This window comes from Oncorhynchus clarkii, chromosome 29 (assembly GCF_045791955.1).
Source record: "Oncorhynchus clarkii lewisi isolate Uvic-CL-2024 chromosome 29, UVic_Ocla_1.0, whole genome shotgun sequence".
Lineage (NCBI taxonomy): Eukaryota > Metazoa > Chordata > Actinopteri > Salmoniformes > Salmonidae > Oncorhynchus > Oncorhynchus clarkii.
Genome location: NC_092175.1, coordinates 5,623,334 through 5,640,396, shown reverse-complemented (window position 1 = coordinate 5,640,396; position 17,063 = coordinate 5,623,334). Strand labels below are relative to the sequence as shown.

The 17,063-nt window shown below is 42.9% G+C and overlaps 1 protein-coding gene across 2 annotated transcripts in view; it reads right to left on the bottom strand.

Moving 5' to 3' along the window:
- The window catches only part of LOC139388521 (GTPase-activating Rap/Ran-GAP domain-like protein 3), a 174,349-nt gene extending 169,626 nt beyond the window's left edge, over positions 1-4,723 (bottom strand). For both annotated transcript variants that reach the window (XM_071135222.1, XM_071135223.1), the window contains exon 1: positions 4,620-4,723. In XM_071135222.1, coding sequence (XP_070991323.1) covers positions 4,620-4,723 — 104 coding nt within the window. The remainder of the gene's footprint in view (positions 1-4,619) is intronic.
- Positions 4,724-17,063: the final 12,340 nt, after the last annotated feature.

Here is a 17,063-nt window from a genome sequence, read left to right as displayed (position 1 = left end):
GAACATTAAGATATAGCCTTAGCCTATCCATGACAATACTTCACAGATGAGGCTACTCAACATAGATTTTTAACATGTGTTGTTGTCTCTCTCTTCAAGACATGATGAAAATGACAGGACAGCATAAATATTAGGCCCTACAAAAGGCCAGTGGCAAAGACTTTTTACATATTTGTTTGCCTCTTTTGCATGTTATTTTGGTATTAATACGTGTCACATATCAGGTTGCAAACAATGTAAAAAAAATCATCTTTAAGTGGTCTCTTTTTTGCTTTCTTGAGTAAGGCAGCTCCAAAATGCAGGTTTCAGCCTAGCTCAGTGCTTTCTGTGGAGGTAGGGCAGCCAGCAGAAAGTACGGAGGGTAGGGGTTGGTAATGTTCTCTAGTGGTGCTGTGATTGGGGACACCACATCACCACAAAATCTACGGGGAGAGCTAAAAAATTCTGGCCCCTTGGGTGCTGCCATAGAGTTACATTAGAAGTGCCCATCCAAGAAGGCTCAAGGTCATTGGCCACAGATAAAATGGTGTCAAATCACATTATATCTACAGTAGCTTTGATTGGACTGATTTTTAGCAAGCAAGCTAGCAGTCATCATCATGAATCAAGTCGACAATCTACTGGCAAATCCTTTTCAAACCTTGTCATATAAAGATAAGTTATTAAGATAAATTATAGATGAAACTTATCGGTGCTTATCGGCCATTGGACAAAAACATTACAAGTTGGAAATTGCAAATTCAACAATGAGTAGTTTGGAAGGAATGCAGTGGCAAGCATTGCAAATAAATCACTAGCCTGCTATTCAGTGGAGTGGATGTGTGGTCCAAGACTGAGTTTATTATGGGTCTCCTTTCAAGCTTAAAATAATAAACATTTAACATTGGGCATGCTGTCAATCCAGTATGAATCCTTCTGCCGCTTTCAAAAGACTGGGAACTCTGAACTGGGAAATCTCAGACTTCCGTGAGTTCAAGACAACTAAGGAACTGCAAAAAATTTGCTCCGACCCAGAAAATACATTTTGGACGGTCATCCATCTCAAAAATCCAAGTTGGGTACTCTGGCCTCTTTCTAGACCTCCGATCCTGTTTTTTCCGAGTTCCCAGTTGTCTTGAAAGCGCCATAAATCCAGAGAATGACAGACTTAATGACAAAGTCTGATGACAAAATTTGACCAAAAGAAGAACCGCCACGCCACCTTCCTGTTCAAGTAAACACAGCACAACAAGGTGAGTCAAAAAAGGTATTGTATGCTGCTGCATAAATTATATAATAGGCCAGGGAGATATGTATACTGTAGCTAAGAAAGTAATACCAAGTGTACAGTGGGGCAAAAAAGTATTTAGTCAGCCACCAATAGTGCAAGTTCTCCCACTTAAAAAGAGGCCTATGTTCATCATAGGTACACTTCAACTATGACAGACAAAATTAGAAAAAAAAATCCCGAAAATCACATTGAAGGATTTTTTATGAATTTATTTGCAAATTATGGTGGAAAATAAGTATTTGGTCAATAACAAAAGTTTATCTCAATACTTTGTTATATTCCCTTTGTTGGCAATGACAGAGGTCAAACGTTTTCTGTAAGTCTTCACAAGGTTTTCACACACTGTTGCTGGTATTTTGGCCCATTCCTCCATGCAGATCTCTTCTAGAGCAGTGATGTTTTGGGGCTGTTGCTGGGCAACACGGACTTTCAACTCCCTCCAAAGATTTTCTATGGGGTTGAGATCTGGAGACTGGCTAGGCCACTCCAGGACCTTGAAATGCTTCTTACGAAGCCACTCCTTTGTTGCCCGGGCGGTGTGTTTGGGATCATTGTCATGCTGAAAGACCCAGCCACGTTTCATCTTCAATGCCCTTGCTGGTGGAAGGAGGTTTTCACTCAAAATCTCACGATACATGGCCCCATTCATTCTTTCCTTTACACGGATCAGTCGTCCTGGTCCCTTTGCAGAAAAACAGTCCCAAAGCATGATGTTTCCACCCCCATGCTTCACAGTAGGTATGGTGTTCTTTGGATGCAACTCAGCAATCTTTGTCCTCCAAACATGACGAGTTGACTTTTTACCAAAAAGTTATATTTTGGTTTGATCTGACCATATGACATTCTCCCAATCTTATTCTGGATCATCCAAATGCTCTCTAGCAAACTTCAGACGGGCCTGGACATGTACTGGCTTAAGCAGGGGGACACATCTGGCACTGCAGGATTTGAGTCCCTGTCGGCGTAGTGTGTTACTGATGGCAGGCTTTGTTACTTTGGTCCCAGCTCTCTGCAGGTCATTCACTAGGTCCCCCCGTGTGGTTCTGGGATTTTTGCTCACCGTTCTTGTGATCATTTTGACCCCATGGGGTGAGATCTTGCGTGGAAGGCGAGATCGAGGGAGATTATCAGTGTCTTCCATTTCCTAATAATTGCTCCCACAGTTGATTTCTTCAAACCAAGCTGCTTACCTATTGCAGATTCAGTCTTCCCAGCCTGGTGCAGGTCTACAATTTTGTTTCTGGTGTCCTTTGACAGCTCTGGTCTTGGCCATAGTGGAGTTTGGAGTGTAACTGTTTGAGGTTGTGGACAGGTGTCTTTTATACTGATAACAAGTTCAAACAGGTGCCATTAATACAGGTAACGAGTGGAGGACAGAGGAGCCTCTTAAAGAAGAAGTTACAGGTCTGTGAGAGCCAGAAATCTTGCTTGTTTGTAGGTGACCAAATACTTATTTTCCACCATAATTAGCAAATAAATTAATTGAAAATCCTACAATGTGATTTTATGGATTTTTTTTTCTCATTTTGTCTGTCATAGTTGAAGTGTACCTATGATGAAAATTACAGGCCTCTCTCATCTTTTGAAGTGGGAGAACTTGCACAATTGGTGGCTGACTAAATACTTTTTTGCCCCACTGTATGTTGTGTAGTAAACTGTTAGTAGCCCATGTGCCTCACCCTAATAATTTAGTCCCTTTCCCCCTCATAACTTAGCATACTGCTCTGACTTGGTGGTGCACATGTAGCCTATAGCCTGTTTTAGAGAAATGTAATAATTGAATATTGTAACAGCTTTCATTGTCTGCTTATATGGCACCTTTATTTATCCTACGGTTCTGACTGAAATAGTTATATTGACTACGTCTGTCCTAGCTCGCTCACTAATGTTTTAATCAAAATTACGGATTGCCTCTTATCCGCTCGTCGTCCCCTTATGCCATAGTTGTACATCTCAATTGTCAGTGGAAACCACATTTGATTAAGCAAGTCAGCCATTTCAGGTATGTTTTTTCAAAAGGCAGTAAATGAGACTGAATTAACTGTTTCGCTGCCAGACCAGGCTCCGCTGATAGCCTGTAACAGTGGTAAGGTGTTGGTACTGCTGTTGTGGGCACTGTTTGTCACCAATTAATGTCAAATTAATGTAGTCCAATTAATGTATTGTTTAGTGTTGTGTTGTGTAGTGGCATTACTGGCATGCATCTAAAAAATTTGGGGGAGTTTGCCCCACCAAGATTGACATGCTACAATCGCCACTGCAAAATACCATATCAAGTCTGTCAGCTAATCGCGTATGAGTAATATACAGTACACCTCCAAAACTTGATTATCTTAGGCTAGGTAGTAGTCTACTGTGGTAGTCTACTGTGTGGGGGACGGATAAAATGGCCATGTAATCAAATGTACATGACAGATTTATAATCAATGCCATGGCTGACAGTGAGTGAGGGAGTTATGGGTGCCATCTAGCGACGACATCAGGAAGTGAGCGTTTATGAGTGTTGGCTATAAATATGACCAGAAATCCTCTCCATAACTTGGGGTGAATACCAACTGTGTTCATTTATGCCCAATATAGGCACAATGTACCATAGGACTACTGAGCACGGCATACTGTCGGTAACATTATGTAGCCATCAGTCTGGTACAAACTGGCAGCAAAGAGAACATTCTCTCTACGTTTGATGAGCGGAAAAACAGTGGACTCCCAAGTAGAGAGTCACACGGCAGTAGGCTAATATGTAATATTTTAAACCTAATTTGCTGCAATATTGATAAACATGCACCAGGTATTGAGTGATTTTGTCCATCAGAATCGACAGGCACACATGCGTAACGGTCTGAACGTGGACGCACGGTTGTGGAGACAAAATTTCAATAAATCGATTGAAAATAATAACACAAAATCAATGTGTTCCTCTCAATGACCGGGTATAACACGGCATGCCCCGCTAAACACAAGGAACATCCGTGATGCCACACATAATTCACAAAAAAGCGCACACATAGGCCTATGGTCTGCAGTTTACTGAAGCACCATGAAACACTGAATTGACTGTAGCCTAATATACTGTGTTGATATCATAGTTAATCCCTCGAGTTTTAGGGGAGCAAATATGTTCACTGGTGACCGGGTCAGCTGCCAATTAACACAACAACTGCAGTCCACGGAGAGATAGGTTCGGTAGATATCAAGTGACACGTTACCCGTGCTTGTGTATGACAACATAAACCTACCATGTGCTGTTTCAAATGTTACAGGAGGGCAAATAAATCCCTGTTTCAGATTGCGGTTGGTGGCGAGTGTATACCCAAAAGGGAGCCCCATTACCCCATGCATCACCTACCTCGAACTAATCTCAAAACTACACCCTTTCCGGAGAAGCAGGGCTCTCTTCCGCATGATGCCCGTTTTATCCCGGCCGAGGTACACATTTATATCCGAATTCATGGTGCTGATCGAGCAGGCAAGTATATACTCCGTAAAAACAAAGATGCTTCTTTCTTCCAGTCAGTTGGTTGGCGACGGGAGCGAGCCGGTCGGGGGAAAGGAAAGAGAGAGGCAGAAGAAAGGCTGCCAAAAAAATAAATAAAATACGAATCTCGCCTCCGCTGGAAAAAGGAAAGTGAGCGGCAGACTTTCCTCTGCAAACAAAGACGGCACCAAAAGCTTATGAGTGCAGCATGGTTAGTGGGTTGCTCCTCGCCTGAACTCCATAAGATATAAATTAGATACCGTTGGTCTCTCGGTTCAAGAGCGAGTTACCGTTACTCAATTGGTAACCCTGAATAGATTCGAGTCCCGGGAAAACAGTAACAGTTTGAAGTCGAGTCCCCCGTCTGTCACTAGAGCGCTATACACTGGCTGTTGATTCTACACCACTCCCTTGACGGTTGAACGAAGTACCTGAGCAGTCCTATATTACGAAGCACCGCCGCAACGCGTTATATTTGATCACGAACACTGCAGCAGAAGCGAACTTCTTCCTCCAGTACTATTTTGTCCGCTTGAGGCTACAATACGTCGAGTTTCCCGGGGAAGCTGTGAAGCGCGAGGAAAGCTGTGAAGAAAGCATGATTGTGTTTATTCGTCTGATATTATTAAATAATGTGAAACAATGTTATTTATGTTTACTATTGCGTGATTGTGTCCATGAGTCTGTTATTAAACAATGTGAAACAATGTATGTTTACTGCTTTTTATTAAATCATTATGGATGTAAATATTGTAAATACATTCGTTAATATGGGCAGAATATTGTATAGCATATATAGCCTACATAAACTGTTTTCAGTTATGGCCTAAAATTCATTTGTTCATATGGGCAGAATATTATAGCCTATATACATTTGTTCATATGAGCTGATTATTGTATTTGTTCATATGGTTATATAAAGTCTGAAGGCTAAAAACAGCCTAACCAAATAGACGCAGGCAAGCAATGTGTAGATTTGTACACAACTTGGTCGGTTTCTTCCTGGGTCTCTAGGCTTCTCTCCTTCATCCCCTTTCGGATACGAATCTGAGCATTGACCAGGATGTGGTTGTGTTCTCCAGATAACTTGGAGATAACCGCATCAGTGAGGGAGGGTTATGCGACCTCGATATTCGAAAACATAATATTCGGTGAACTTCCAGAAGGACTCATTTCATGTTCCCATCTGTAGGTGTAGCCTTCATGCACCAGGATATACAGTGCCTTGCGAAAGTATTCGGCCACCTTGAACTTTGCGACCTTTTGCCACATTTCAGGCGTCAAACATAAAGATATAAAACTGTATTTTTTTTGTGAAGAATCAACAACAAGTGGGACACAATCATGAAGTGGAACGACATTTATTGGATATTTCAAACTTTTTTAACAAATCAAAAACTGAAAAATTGGGCGTGCAAAATTATTCAGCCCCCTTAAGTTAATACTTTGTAGCGCCACCTTTTGCTGCGATTACAGCTGTAAGTCGCTTGGGGTATGTCTCTATCAGTTTTGCACATGGAGAGACTGACATTTTTTCCCATTCCTCCTTGCAAAACAGCTCGAGCTCAGTGAGGTTGGATGGAGAGCATTTGTGAACAGCAGTTTTCAGTTCTTTCCACAGATTCTCGATTGGATTCAGGTCTGGACTTTGACTTGGCCATTCTAACACCTGGATATGTTTATTTTTGAACCATTCCATTGTAGATTTTGCTTTATGTTTTGGATCATTGTCTTGTTGGAAGACAAATCCCTGTCCCAGTCTCAGGTCTTTTGCAGACTCCATCAGGTTTTCTTCCAGAATGGTCCTGTATTTGGCTCCATCCATCATCCCATCAATTTTAACCATCTTCCCTGTCCCTGCTGAAGAAAAGCAGGCCCAAACCATGATGCTCCCACCACCATGTTTGACAGTGGGGATGGTGTGTTCAGGGTGATGAGCTGTGTTGCTTTTACGCCAAACATAACGTTTTGCATTGTTGCCAAAAAGTTCAATTTTGGTTTCATCTGACCAGAGCACCTTCTTCCACATGTTTGGTGTGTCTCCCAGGTGGCTTGTGGCAAACTTTAAACAACACTTTTTATGGATATCTTTAAGAAATGGCTTTCTTCTTGCCACTCTTCCATAAAGGCCAGATTTGTGCAATATTCGACTGATTGTTGTCCTATGGACAGAGTCTCCCACCTCAGCTGTAGATCTCTGCAGTTCATCCAGAGTGATTAAGGGCCTCTTGGCTGCATCTCTGATCAGTCTTCTCCTTGTATGAGCTGAAAGTTTAGAGGGACGGCCAGGTCTTGGTAGATTTGTAGTGGTCTGATACTCCTTCCATTTCAATATTATCGCTTGCACAGTGCTCCTTGGGATGTTTAAAGCTTGGGAAATCTTTTTGTATCCAAATCCGGCTTTAAACTTCTTCACAACAGTATCTCGGACCTGCCTGGTGTGTTCCTTGTTCTTCATGATGCTCTCTGCGCTTTTAACGGACCTCTGAGACTATCACAGTGCAGGTGCATTTATACGGAGACTTGATTACACACAGGTGGATTGTATTTATCATCATTAGTCATTTAGGTCAACATTGGATCATTCAGAGATCCTCACTGAACTTCTGGAGAGAGTTTGCTGCACTGAAAGTAAAGGGGCTGAATAATTTTGCACTGCCAATTTTTCAGTTTTTGATTTGTTAAAAAAGTTTGAAATATCCAATAAATGTCGTTCCACTTCATGATTGTGTCCCACTTGTTGTTGATTCTTCACAAAAAAATACAGTTTTATATCTTTATGTTTGAAGCCTGAAATGTGGCAAAAGTTCGCAAAGTTCAAGGGGGCCGAATACTTTCGCAAGGCACTGTATTTCCACTTATGGAGAGGATAAATTCAGGTTCCATTACAGCTTGTTCTGACCTCCTCTAAGAATAATGAGTGATAAGGGTAGCAGTGCAAGATCTTTTTAAGCAGAATATTTGCATTATTAGCATATGAACAACTTGTAATTCGATTCCTGGACTATCAAAGCTATCCATTCAACCCACCTATTCAGATCCGGCAGTTCAAAGATGATAGTTTCAAAGGTTATCAATTAAATGTAGTTATTGTTCATTAGCAGCATACATTTGCCTTCATTCTCTTAAATCTCTTAAAATAGACGATACTCTTCTTGCGCAATATATAGCCTAATGTACTGTTTGTCTGTCTGGATTGTCTGCCTGTCTTGGTGAGAATCTTAAGATAATAAAATACTAAAATAGTCTTCTTTAACCTCCTAAAACTAGAACCATCTTTTGGGCGTCATAGGAATGTAAGATTTTAATACATTCTAATAACATTTTACTTGCCCAAAATGGTGTGACATAAAACACGTGTTGTTCCTTGTCTTAAGAGCAGTGTTGTTTGCCTATCAATATAATAAGCATGTATCTGTGAAATTGGACATTGAACTTGAACCCAGTTTCAACAATCATCAGCTGACTCAGAAAATAATTTTCAGAATGACATAAAGCTGTTGTGATACAATACATAGCACCGGAGGTTTTTCTAAAATATACTATACAGGCAAAAAAATGTAGGCCTATACTATTTTAAAAACCGGGTCAAAAGCTTTCTTTCCTTGTAATTAATTGAATTCAATGGCTTCACCTGAGTGTCCCTGCCAGCCAGTGTAGGGCAGCACTTTACAACATTCCAATATTATAGTCTTATGATATGAAAATATGGTATTCTGTTCTTCTGAAATAGCCTAAATGTTCCATATCATAATGAGACTAAATGAAACAGGTCAAATTGATTTTGTGATGTTGGCCTGTATTAAATGGACTTATTAGACTTATTGAGCAAAGGCAGATATTTGATACAAACATTGGATTTCTGTGGTCCAGAGTTTCATGATAATTTTCGTTGGTAGGCCTACCCATGTGTCTCATCACTCAGACAGCCTGCTGACTGACATCAATACCAAAGCTGATAATTGTGACTTGATTGTATTGGAATGACGTGAATAATGATAATGATGATGATGGTGAGAGCCCAGTATAGCCTAACCCTTTAATAAAATCAAACAAAATTAAATATTATACGCCAAATACAACAGATGTAGAAATTACAGTGAAATGCTTACTTTACAAGCCCTTAACCAACAATGCAGTTAAGAAAATAATAAGTGTTAAGAAAGTATTTACTGAATAAACTGAAGTAAACAATAAATAAATAAAAATGAAAAAAAAGAAGGCATTTGAAAAATAACAAATAATTAAAGAGCAAAAATAAAATAACAGTACAAGGCTATATGCAGGAGTGAATGTGCGGGGGCACATGTCAGACGAGGTAATTAAGGTAATGTACAGTACATGTAGGTAGAGGTAAAGTGACTATGCATAGAAAATAAACAGAGAGTAGCAGCAGTTGCAAAATGGGGGGGTGGGGGGGTCAATGCAAATAGTCCGGGTAGCCATTTGATTAGCTGTTCAGGAGTCTTATTACTTGGGGGTACAAGCTGTTAAAAAGCCTTTTGGACCTAGACTTGGTGCTCTGGTACCGCGTCCTGTGCGGTAGCAGAGAGAACAGTCTATGACTAGGGTGGCTGGAGTCTTTGGCAATTTTTAGGGACTTCCTCTGACGTCGCCAGGTATAGAGGTCCTGGATGGCAAGAAGCCTGGCCCGTACGCATTACCCTCTGTAGTGCCTTGCGGTCGGAGGCTGAGCAGTTGCTATACCAGGCGGTGATGCGGACCCATGCCAAATCTTTTCAGTCTCCTGAGGGGGAATAGGCATTGTCATGCCCTCTTCACGACGGTCTTGGTGCATTTGGACCATGACAGTTTGTTGGTGATGTGGACACCAAGGAACTTGAAGCTCTCAACATGCTCCACTACAGCCCTGTTGATGAGAATGGAGGCGTGCTCAGCCCTCCTTTTCCCTCCTTTTCCACGATCAGCTCCTTTGTCCTGGCACCACACTGACAGTTCTCTGACCTCCATATAGGCTGTCTCATCGTTATCAGTGATCAGGCCTACCACTGTTGTGTCGTCGGCAACTTAATGATGGTGTTGGAGTCGTGCTTGGCCATGCAGTCATTGGTGAACAGGGAGTACAGCAGGGGACTGAGCACGCACCCCCGAGGGGCCCCGTGTTGAGGATCAGCATGGCAGATGTGTTGTTACCTACCCTTACCACTTGGGGGCAGCCCGTCAGGAAGTCCACAAACCAGTTGCAGAGGGAGGTGTTTAGTCCCAGGGTCCTTAGCTTAGTGATGAGCTTTGAGGGCACTATGGTATTGAACGCTGAGCTGCAGTCAGTGAATAGCATTATCATATCACATAGGTGTTCCTTTTGTCCATGTGGGAGAGGGCAGTGTGGAGTGCAATAAAGATTGTGTTATCTGTGGATCTGTTAGGGAGGTATGCAAATTGGAGTGGGCTCTGTGTGAATTTATGTATGCTCTCTCTAATTCTCGCTTTCTCTCTTTCTTTCTTTCTCTTGGAGGACCTGAGCCCTAGGACCATGCCTCAGGACTACCTGGCATAATGACTCCTTGCTGTCCCCAGTCCACCTGGTCGTGCTGCTGCTCCAGTTTCAACTGTTCTGCCTGCGGCTATGGAACCCTGACCTGTTCACCGGACGTGCTACCTGTCCCAGACCTGCTGTTTTCAACTCTCTGGAGACAGCAGGAGCGGTAGAGATACTCCTAATGATCGGCTATGAAAAGCCAACTGACATTTACTCCTGAGGGGCTGACTTGCTGCACCCTCGACAACTACTGTGATTATAATTATTTGACCATGCTGGTCATTTATGAACATTTGAACATCTTGGCCATGTTCTGTTATAATCTCCACCCGGCACAGCCAGAAGATGACTGGCCCCCCCTCATAGCCTGGTTCCTCTCTAGGCTTCTTCCTAGGTTTTGGTCTTTCTAGGGAGTTTTTCCTAGCCACCGTGCTTCTACACCTGCATTGCTTGCGGTTTGGGGTTTTAGGCTGGGTTTCTGTTCAGCACTTTGAGATATCAGCGGATGTAAGAAGGGCTATATAAATACATTTGATTTGAATTTGATTTGAGTCTAGGTTTTCTGGTATAATGGTGTTGATGTGAGCCATGACCAGCTTTTCAAAGCACTTTATGGCTACAGATGTGAGTGCTACGGGTTATTAGTCATTTAGAAAGGTTACCTTGGTGTTCTTCGGCACAGGGACTATGGTGGGCTGCTTGAAACATGTGGTAGTACAGACTCAGTCACGGGCAGGTTGAAAATGTCAGTGAAGACACTTGCCAGTTGGTCTGCACATGCTCAGAGTACACATCCTCGTAATCCGTCTGGCCCTAAGACCTTTTGAATGTTGACCTGTTCAAAGGTCTTAATCACATCGGCTACGGAGAGAGTGATCAAACATTCGTCCGGATCAGCTGGTGCTCTCATGCATGCTTCAATGTTGCTTGCCTCGAAGCACACATAAGTAATTTAGCTCATTTGGTAGGCTTGTGTCATATCCGACGAACGTCGGAGCCGGTGTAGTAGGATTCAAACTTAGTCCTGTATTGACGTTTTGCATGTTTGATGGGTCGTCAGAGGACATAGCGGGATTTCTTATAATCGTCCGGGTTAGAGTCCTGCTCCTTGAAAGCATCAGCTCTACAATTTAGCTCAGTGTGGATGTTGCTTGTAATCCATGGCTTCTGGTTGGGGTATGTACGTATGATCACTATGGGGATGACTTCCTCGATGCACTTATTGACTGATGTAGTGTACTCCTCAATGCCATCGGAAGAATCTCGGAACATATTTCAGTCTGTGCTAGCAAAACAGTCCTGTAGCTTAGCATCTGCGTCATCTGACCACTCCCGTATTGAGTGAGTCAATGGTACTTCCTGCTTTAGTTTTTTCATGTAAGCATGAATCAGGAGGATAGAATTAGGTTCAGTTTTACCAAATGGAGGGTGAGGGAGAGCTTTGTTCGCGTCTCTGTGTGTGGAGTATTGGTGGTCATAACTGATCTAAATTTGGTATGCTATAGCGTGTATATATAATATTCAGCCCATGTGAACACATTTATTTTAGGCCACACAAATAACAGCTATGCATCATTTAATGAAAAGCAGCAAACAGACAAAATTGTTTCAAATTCTTTAATAAAAGACAGGCAATAGGCTATAAAGCTGGCTTCACAGATCCCCCGCCAATTAGGACCACAAGGAAGCTTGCTGTATCTTGATGAGTTTGAGTTCTTGAGGGGGGTCTGTGTGCTGCATAGTACCTTCCACAAAAAGTTTTGCTCGACAAAATGATTCTTAAGCCCTATACTACAATATCTACTCAACGGAACCTATTGAGGGAGGAACTACAGGAAGGGAAAGAGAGAGGAAGGAGAAGACGTGAATTCTGAATTGCTCCCCAACCATTCAGTAATGAAAATGTCCATGCTTAATTGCATAGAGTCCAGTACTCCTTATCATTACCCACATAGTTAAATTGTACCCCCGCACATCGACTTGGTGCCGGTACTCCTTGTGTATAGCCTCGTTATTGTTATTTGATTGTTGCTCTTTTATTTTTTACTTTTGTTTATTTAGTAAATATTTTCTTAAAACTGCATTGTTGGTTAAGGGCTTGTAAGTGAGCTTTTCACAGTAAACCTGTTGTTTTCGACGCATGTGACAAATGCAATTTGATTTGATAGTTGACTTAGGCTTTCCTCAAACAGTAGATATAGAAAGTGTGCTCTTTATTAAGGTGGACATAGAAGACTGTCTCCAGGGCCATTTGAACCTGGTAGACAGGTCTGCTGTTGTGGCAGACCAGGGGATTTGGTCAAGACGTTTACACTGATACGACACCAACACAATTGTATTAGCTTGGTTTCAAGGGTGTTTATTATTTATTGTGTCTGTGTGTGTGTGTGTGGTGCTTGAAGTGGTGAGTGGTGGGGTTATGTGGTTTTAACAATGGTTTTGAGGACAAGCAGCAGCAGATGGCTACACCATAAACAGACAGACAGACCCTTGGAAAAAGTGGTCTTATACAAGGTTAACATAGAAGATAATCTCAAATATTCTGCCAACGAAGGCTATATGTCTCGTAATATAACTAAGCACACTTAATCTCAATTTATGGTAGAGAAGACAAGTGTTACTCGTAGACTTTTTTTAACTGCTGCAGTCTGCGACCCAACCGGACGACACTTGTCTTTTCTACCATAAATTGAGCTTCATGATAACAACCCATAGTGCCGTCTTTGTCATCTGTTTGTGTACAAGGGAACCAACCACAAGTTATGGTTCTACTCCTTGAAGGACCACTCATATTAAAACAAACCCTTGAGAACTGGCTAAATTGGTATCAGTGTCAGCTAACCATCTGAAGGACAGCTTAACAACACTCCAGGGACCAGTGCCGGTCCAGGGACCGAGGTTTTGACACCCACAGCCACTACAACAAAACATGAATAATGCAGATCCACTCATGATTCAACACAAGCTGGAAGGATCCTGAGGGTGTTGGAAAACAATGTTTGAATTGCAGTGTCATTATGCAGAAGCATCTACACAGTGTACAAAACATTAGGAACACCTGCTCTTTCCATGACATAGAATGACCAGGCGAATCCAGGTGAAAGTTATAATCCCTTATTAATCCCTTGTAATACCTTATTGATGTCACAGTGTAGATGGGGAGGAGACAAGTACAAAAAATGATTTTTAAGACCTGAGACAATTGAGACACGGATTGTGCATGTGTGCCCTTCCGAGGGTAAATGTGCAAGGCAAAATATTGATGTGCCTTTGAACAGGGTATGAGAGTAGGTGCCAGACGCACTGGTTTGAGTGTGTCATGAACTGCAACTCTGCTAGATTTTTCATGCTCAACAGTTTCTAGTGTGTATCAAGAATGGTCCACCACTCAAAGGACATCCAGCCAACTTGACACAACTGTGGGAAGCATTGGAGTCAACATGGACCAGTATCCACGTGGAACGCTTTTGACACCTTGTATGTCCATGACCCAATGAATTGAGGCTGTTCTGAGGGCAAAAGGAGTGCAACTAAATATTAGGAACGTGTTTAGTGTATACAGTGCATTCGGAAAGTATTCAGACCCCCTGACTTTTTCAACATTTTGTTACTTTACAGCCTTATTCTAAAATTGATTCAAATGATTGTTTTACTCATCAATCTACAAACAATACCCTATAATGACAAAGCGAAAACAGTTTTTTAACATTTTTGCAAATGTCTTAAAAATAAATAAGACATACACATACCCCACATTTTCTAGGAATATTCTTATCATTACTGAATCTATCCAGAGTATTTTCTGATTTCGTTATCAACAAAAGTGACTGACCGCCTTGATTCAGTCTTATGTAGCAACATTTGAAAGTGTTTTTTACATTGGATAAAAGTAGAGACAGAGGTACAAAATGGTGTATCATAAACTTCATTTGAGGAACAATTGGAAAGTAATTCTGCTTTAAAAGTTTTTAAACTTGTAACCTCACTTTTGAGAAAATTACCTTTGAATGTTTTGGTACCAACTGGCGAGCTCTTCTTTGTCTACACCCATTTGTTCACACCTTCTTAAGCTTTAGCTCGACCCATCTCTTTAAGGGTTGATCTGAGCGTTCTGTATTAATCACTCAAGCAAACTGGCTAACTTGCTAGCAACTTCCAGACAGAAATGGGAGAAGAGCTCACTGAACATTACTCGCTCAAGCAGAGCTGGTTAGGCTGTTTGTATGGTATCCAGAGCGTTGTTGACTGCAACTGTGCTGTCAGATTGTTATTTCGTAAATTCAGATAGTTTCGAGTTCAGAACGCACACTGGACGCTCTGGCCAATGAGTAAGGTTGATCAGAGCGTTCTGACCTCACCATGGCAGTCAAGCACCCAAGCTAACTGGCTAACATTGGCTAGCTTGCTCAGATGAGAGTGCTCTGAAATCGGAATAGACGAGACAGAGGGCTGTGAGACAGAGGTTTAATCCTTGATACATGAAAAGTGGGATGTATACGGAGGGTGCGGGGCAACAGAAGACAAACAGCAGACGGGCTAAGGATCTTAGAGATGGGGAAAGGGCCGATAAAACGGGGGGAATTTTGTGGGACTCCACTCGGAGGGGAAGATCCATACCCTCTGCCCGAGACGATAACGGGAGCCGGGGTTCAGTGGTGGTCCGCCTGTCGTTGATACCTGGAGATGGTCTTGAGAAGAGCAGACCGGGCTCTCTTCCAGGTACGGAGACAGTGGCGGACTAACATCTAGGCAGCGGGTATGATGACCTCTTCCTCTTGCTCGGGGAAGAGCAGAGGCTGATAAACCATTGAACACTCAAAAGGCAAGCGAAGGCAGTGGCTGAGCAGTGGAGAGTGTTGCGTTCGTATTCTACCCACACGAGTTGCTGGCTCCAGGTGGTGGAGTTGGTGGAGACGAGGCAACGAAGAGTCGTCACCAGGTCCTGATTAGCTTGCTCTGACTGGCCGTTAGACTAGAGGTGAAACCCGGAGGATAGGCTGGCCAACGACCCAATGAGTGTGCAGAACCCCTTCCAGAACCAGGACGAGAACTGAGGACCACGGTCGGAGACCATGTCCACCGGAAGTCAATGGATCCGGAAGACGTGCTGCACTATGAGCTGGTCCATCTCCTTGGCAGACTACCGTCTGGGAGGGGAATGAAATGGCGGCTTTGGAAAACCTGTCCACCACTGTGAGGATATTGGCAAGCCTGAAGGAATGAGCCCATTCCAGGACCGGGGAGCGGGTCACATCTGGGAAAAACATCCGGTTACCTGCCCCCACTGCGCCTCACGGACCTGGTTCTCTATTCCCCAGATGAGTATAGCCGCCAGACACGAGGTAGGAAGGATGGTCTCAGGGTCCGAGGGTGTAGCAGCAGGGCTATAGCGGCGTGAAATCACTTCCGGCTTAACATTCTTGGACCCGGGAGGCAGGAGATGGTAAAGTTGAAGCGGGTGAACAGCAGGGCCCATTCAGGGTCATAGGGTCGATGCGGAGGAAGCGAAGTGGCCCAGACCTTGCTTTAAACCTCCCGGAGGTCCTGGTACTCCACAGGAAAGTTGGAGAGGTGCGAGGCTTCTTCCGAGCCCACAGGAATATGTCCTGGGGCAGGCTGCACTGACTTCAGGCAATGGGCATGCCAGAACAGGCTCCATTCCATGATAGCACCAGCAGTCCAGTTGATAAGGGGATTGTGTCGCTGGAGCTAAGAAAACACCAATACCACGTGAACCTGAGGAGACTTAATGAGCATGAACTGCATAGACTCACTATGGTTCCCTGACACTACGAGTAGTATTGTAAAGCAAGTGAGGGGAGAAAGAAAATTCTCTGTATGGATAACCAGATTACTCGTACCTACTGATGAGCTTGGTCTTTTGATGGACAAGTAGACACATAATGACCGGTAGTCCCACAAACTCTTGGTGTTAAGTCTGCTTAAACGTTCGGCAGGAGACAGCCAATCTCTGCCAAGTGAAATTGGCTCCGGTCGGCAGACCTCGGTGACACTCTGGGGAAATCAGGTAACCTCGGATTCTCTCGAGAACGTAGACGCCGGGGACGTCCAGCAGACAGGCCCAGGGTCAGGGCAGGCAGAGTGGTCAAAACCAGAAAAACAAGGGCTAGAGAGAAACAGGAGTACAGGGAAAACCCACTGGTAGACTTGACGAGAAGAACTGGCAACAGACAAATAGAAAACACAGGTATAAATGCACAGGGGATAATGTGGAAAATGAGCGACACCTGGAGGGGGGTGAAGACAAGCACAAGACTAGTGAAACAGATCAGGGTGTGACATCATACCCGTAACATTAGCAAACGAGTCAGCCAGCTAACTTTAGTTAGCTAACAGTACACTTTAACTTGAAATGAAAAGACTATGTTAAAATTAGAAATATGTCATATCTGAAAATGTAGCTAGCTAGACTGTCTTACCTGTGGTCTGAACTTGGAGTAGATAGAGCGAATTTACCAGCTACGTCTATCAACAGTTGTCGCAGTGACATTCTATTTAAATGGATACTTGCATAGTGGAGTCTTTTGTTAAGATTTGTAGCTAGCTAAACAATTAACCATAATCCCAGCTCATGACGTTAATACCCTGCATGAATCTAAAGGTAGCTAACCAACCAAGTTCAATGTTAATTACCTAACATTAGGCTATAAATAGCCAAGCAAATGGCTCTGAGATACGAATAAGATCATACACGTAACGTTTGCTAGCGAGCCAGCCAGCTAACATTAGCTAGCTAACAGTACACTTTGACTTGAATTTAAAACAACTTTGTCAAAATTTGAAACGTGCAATAT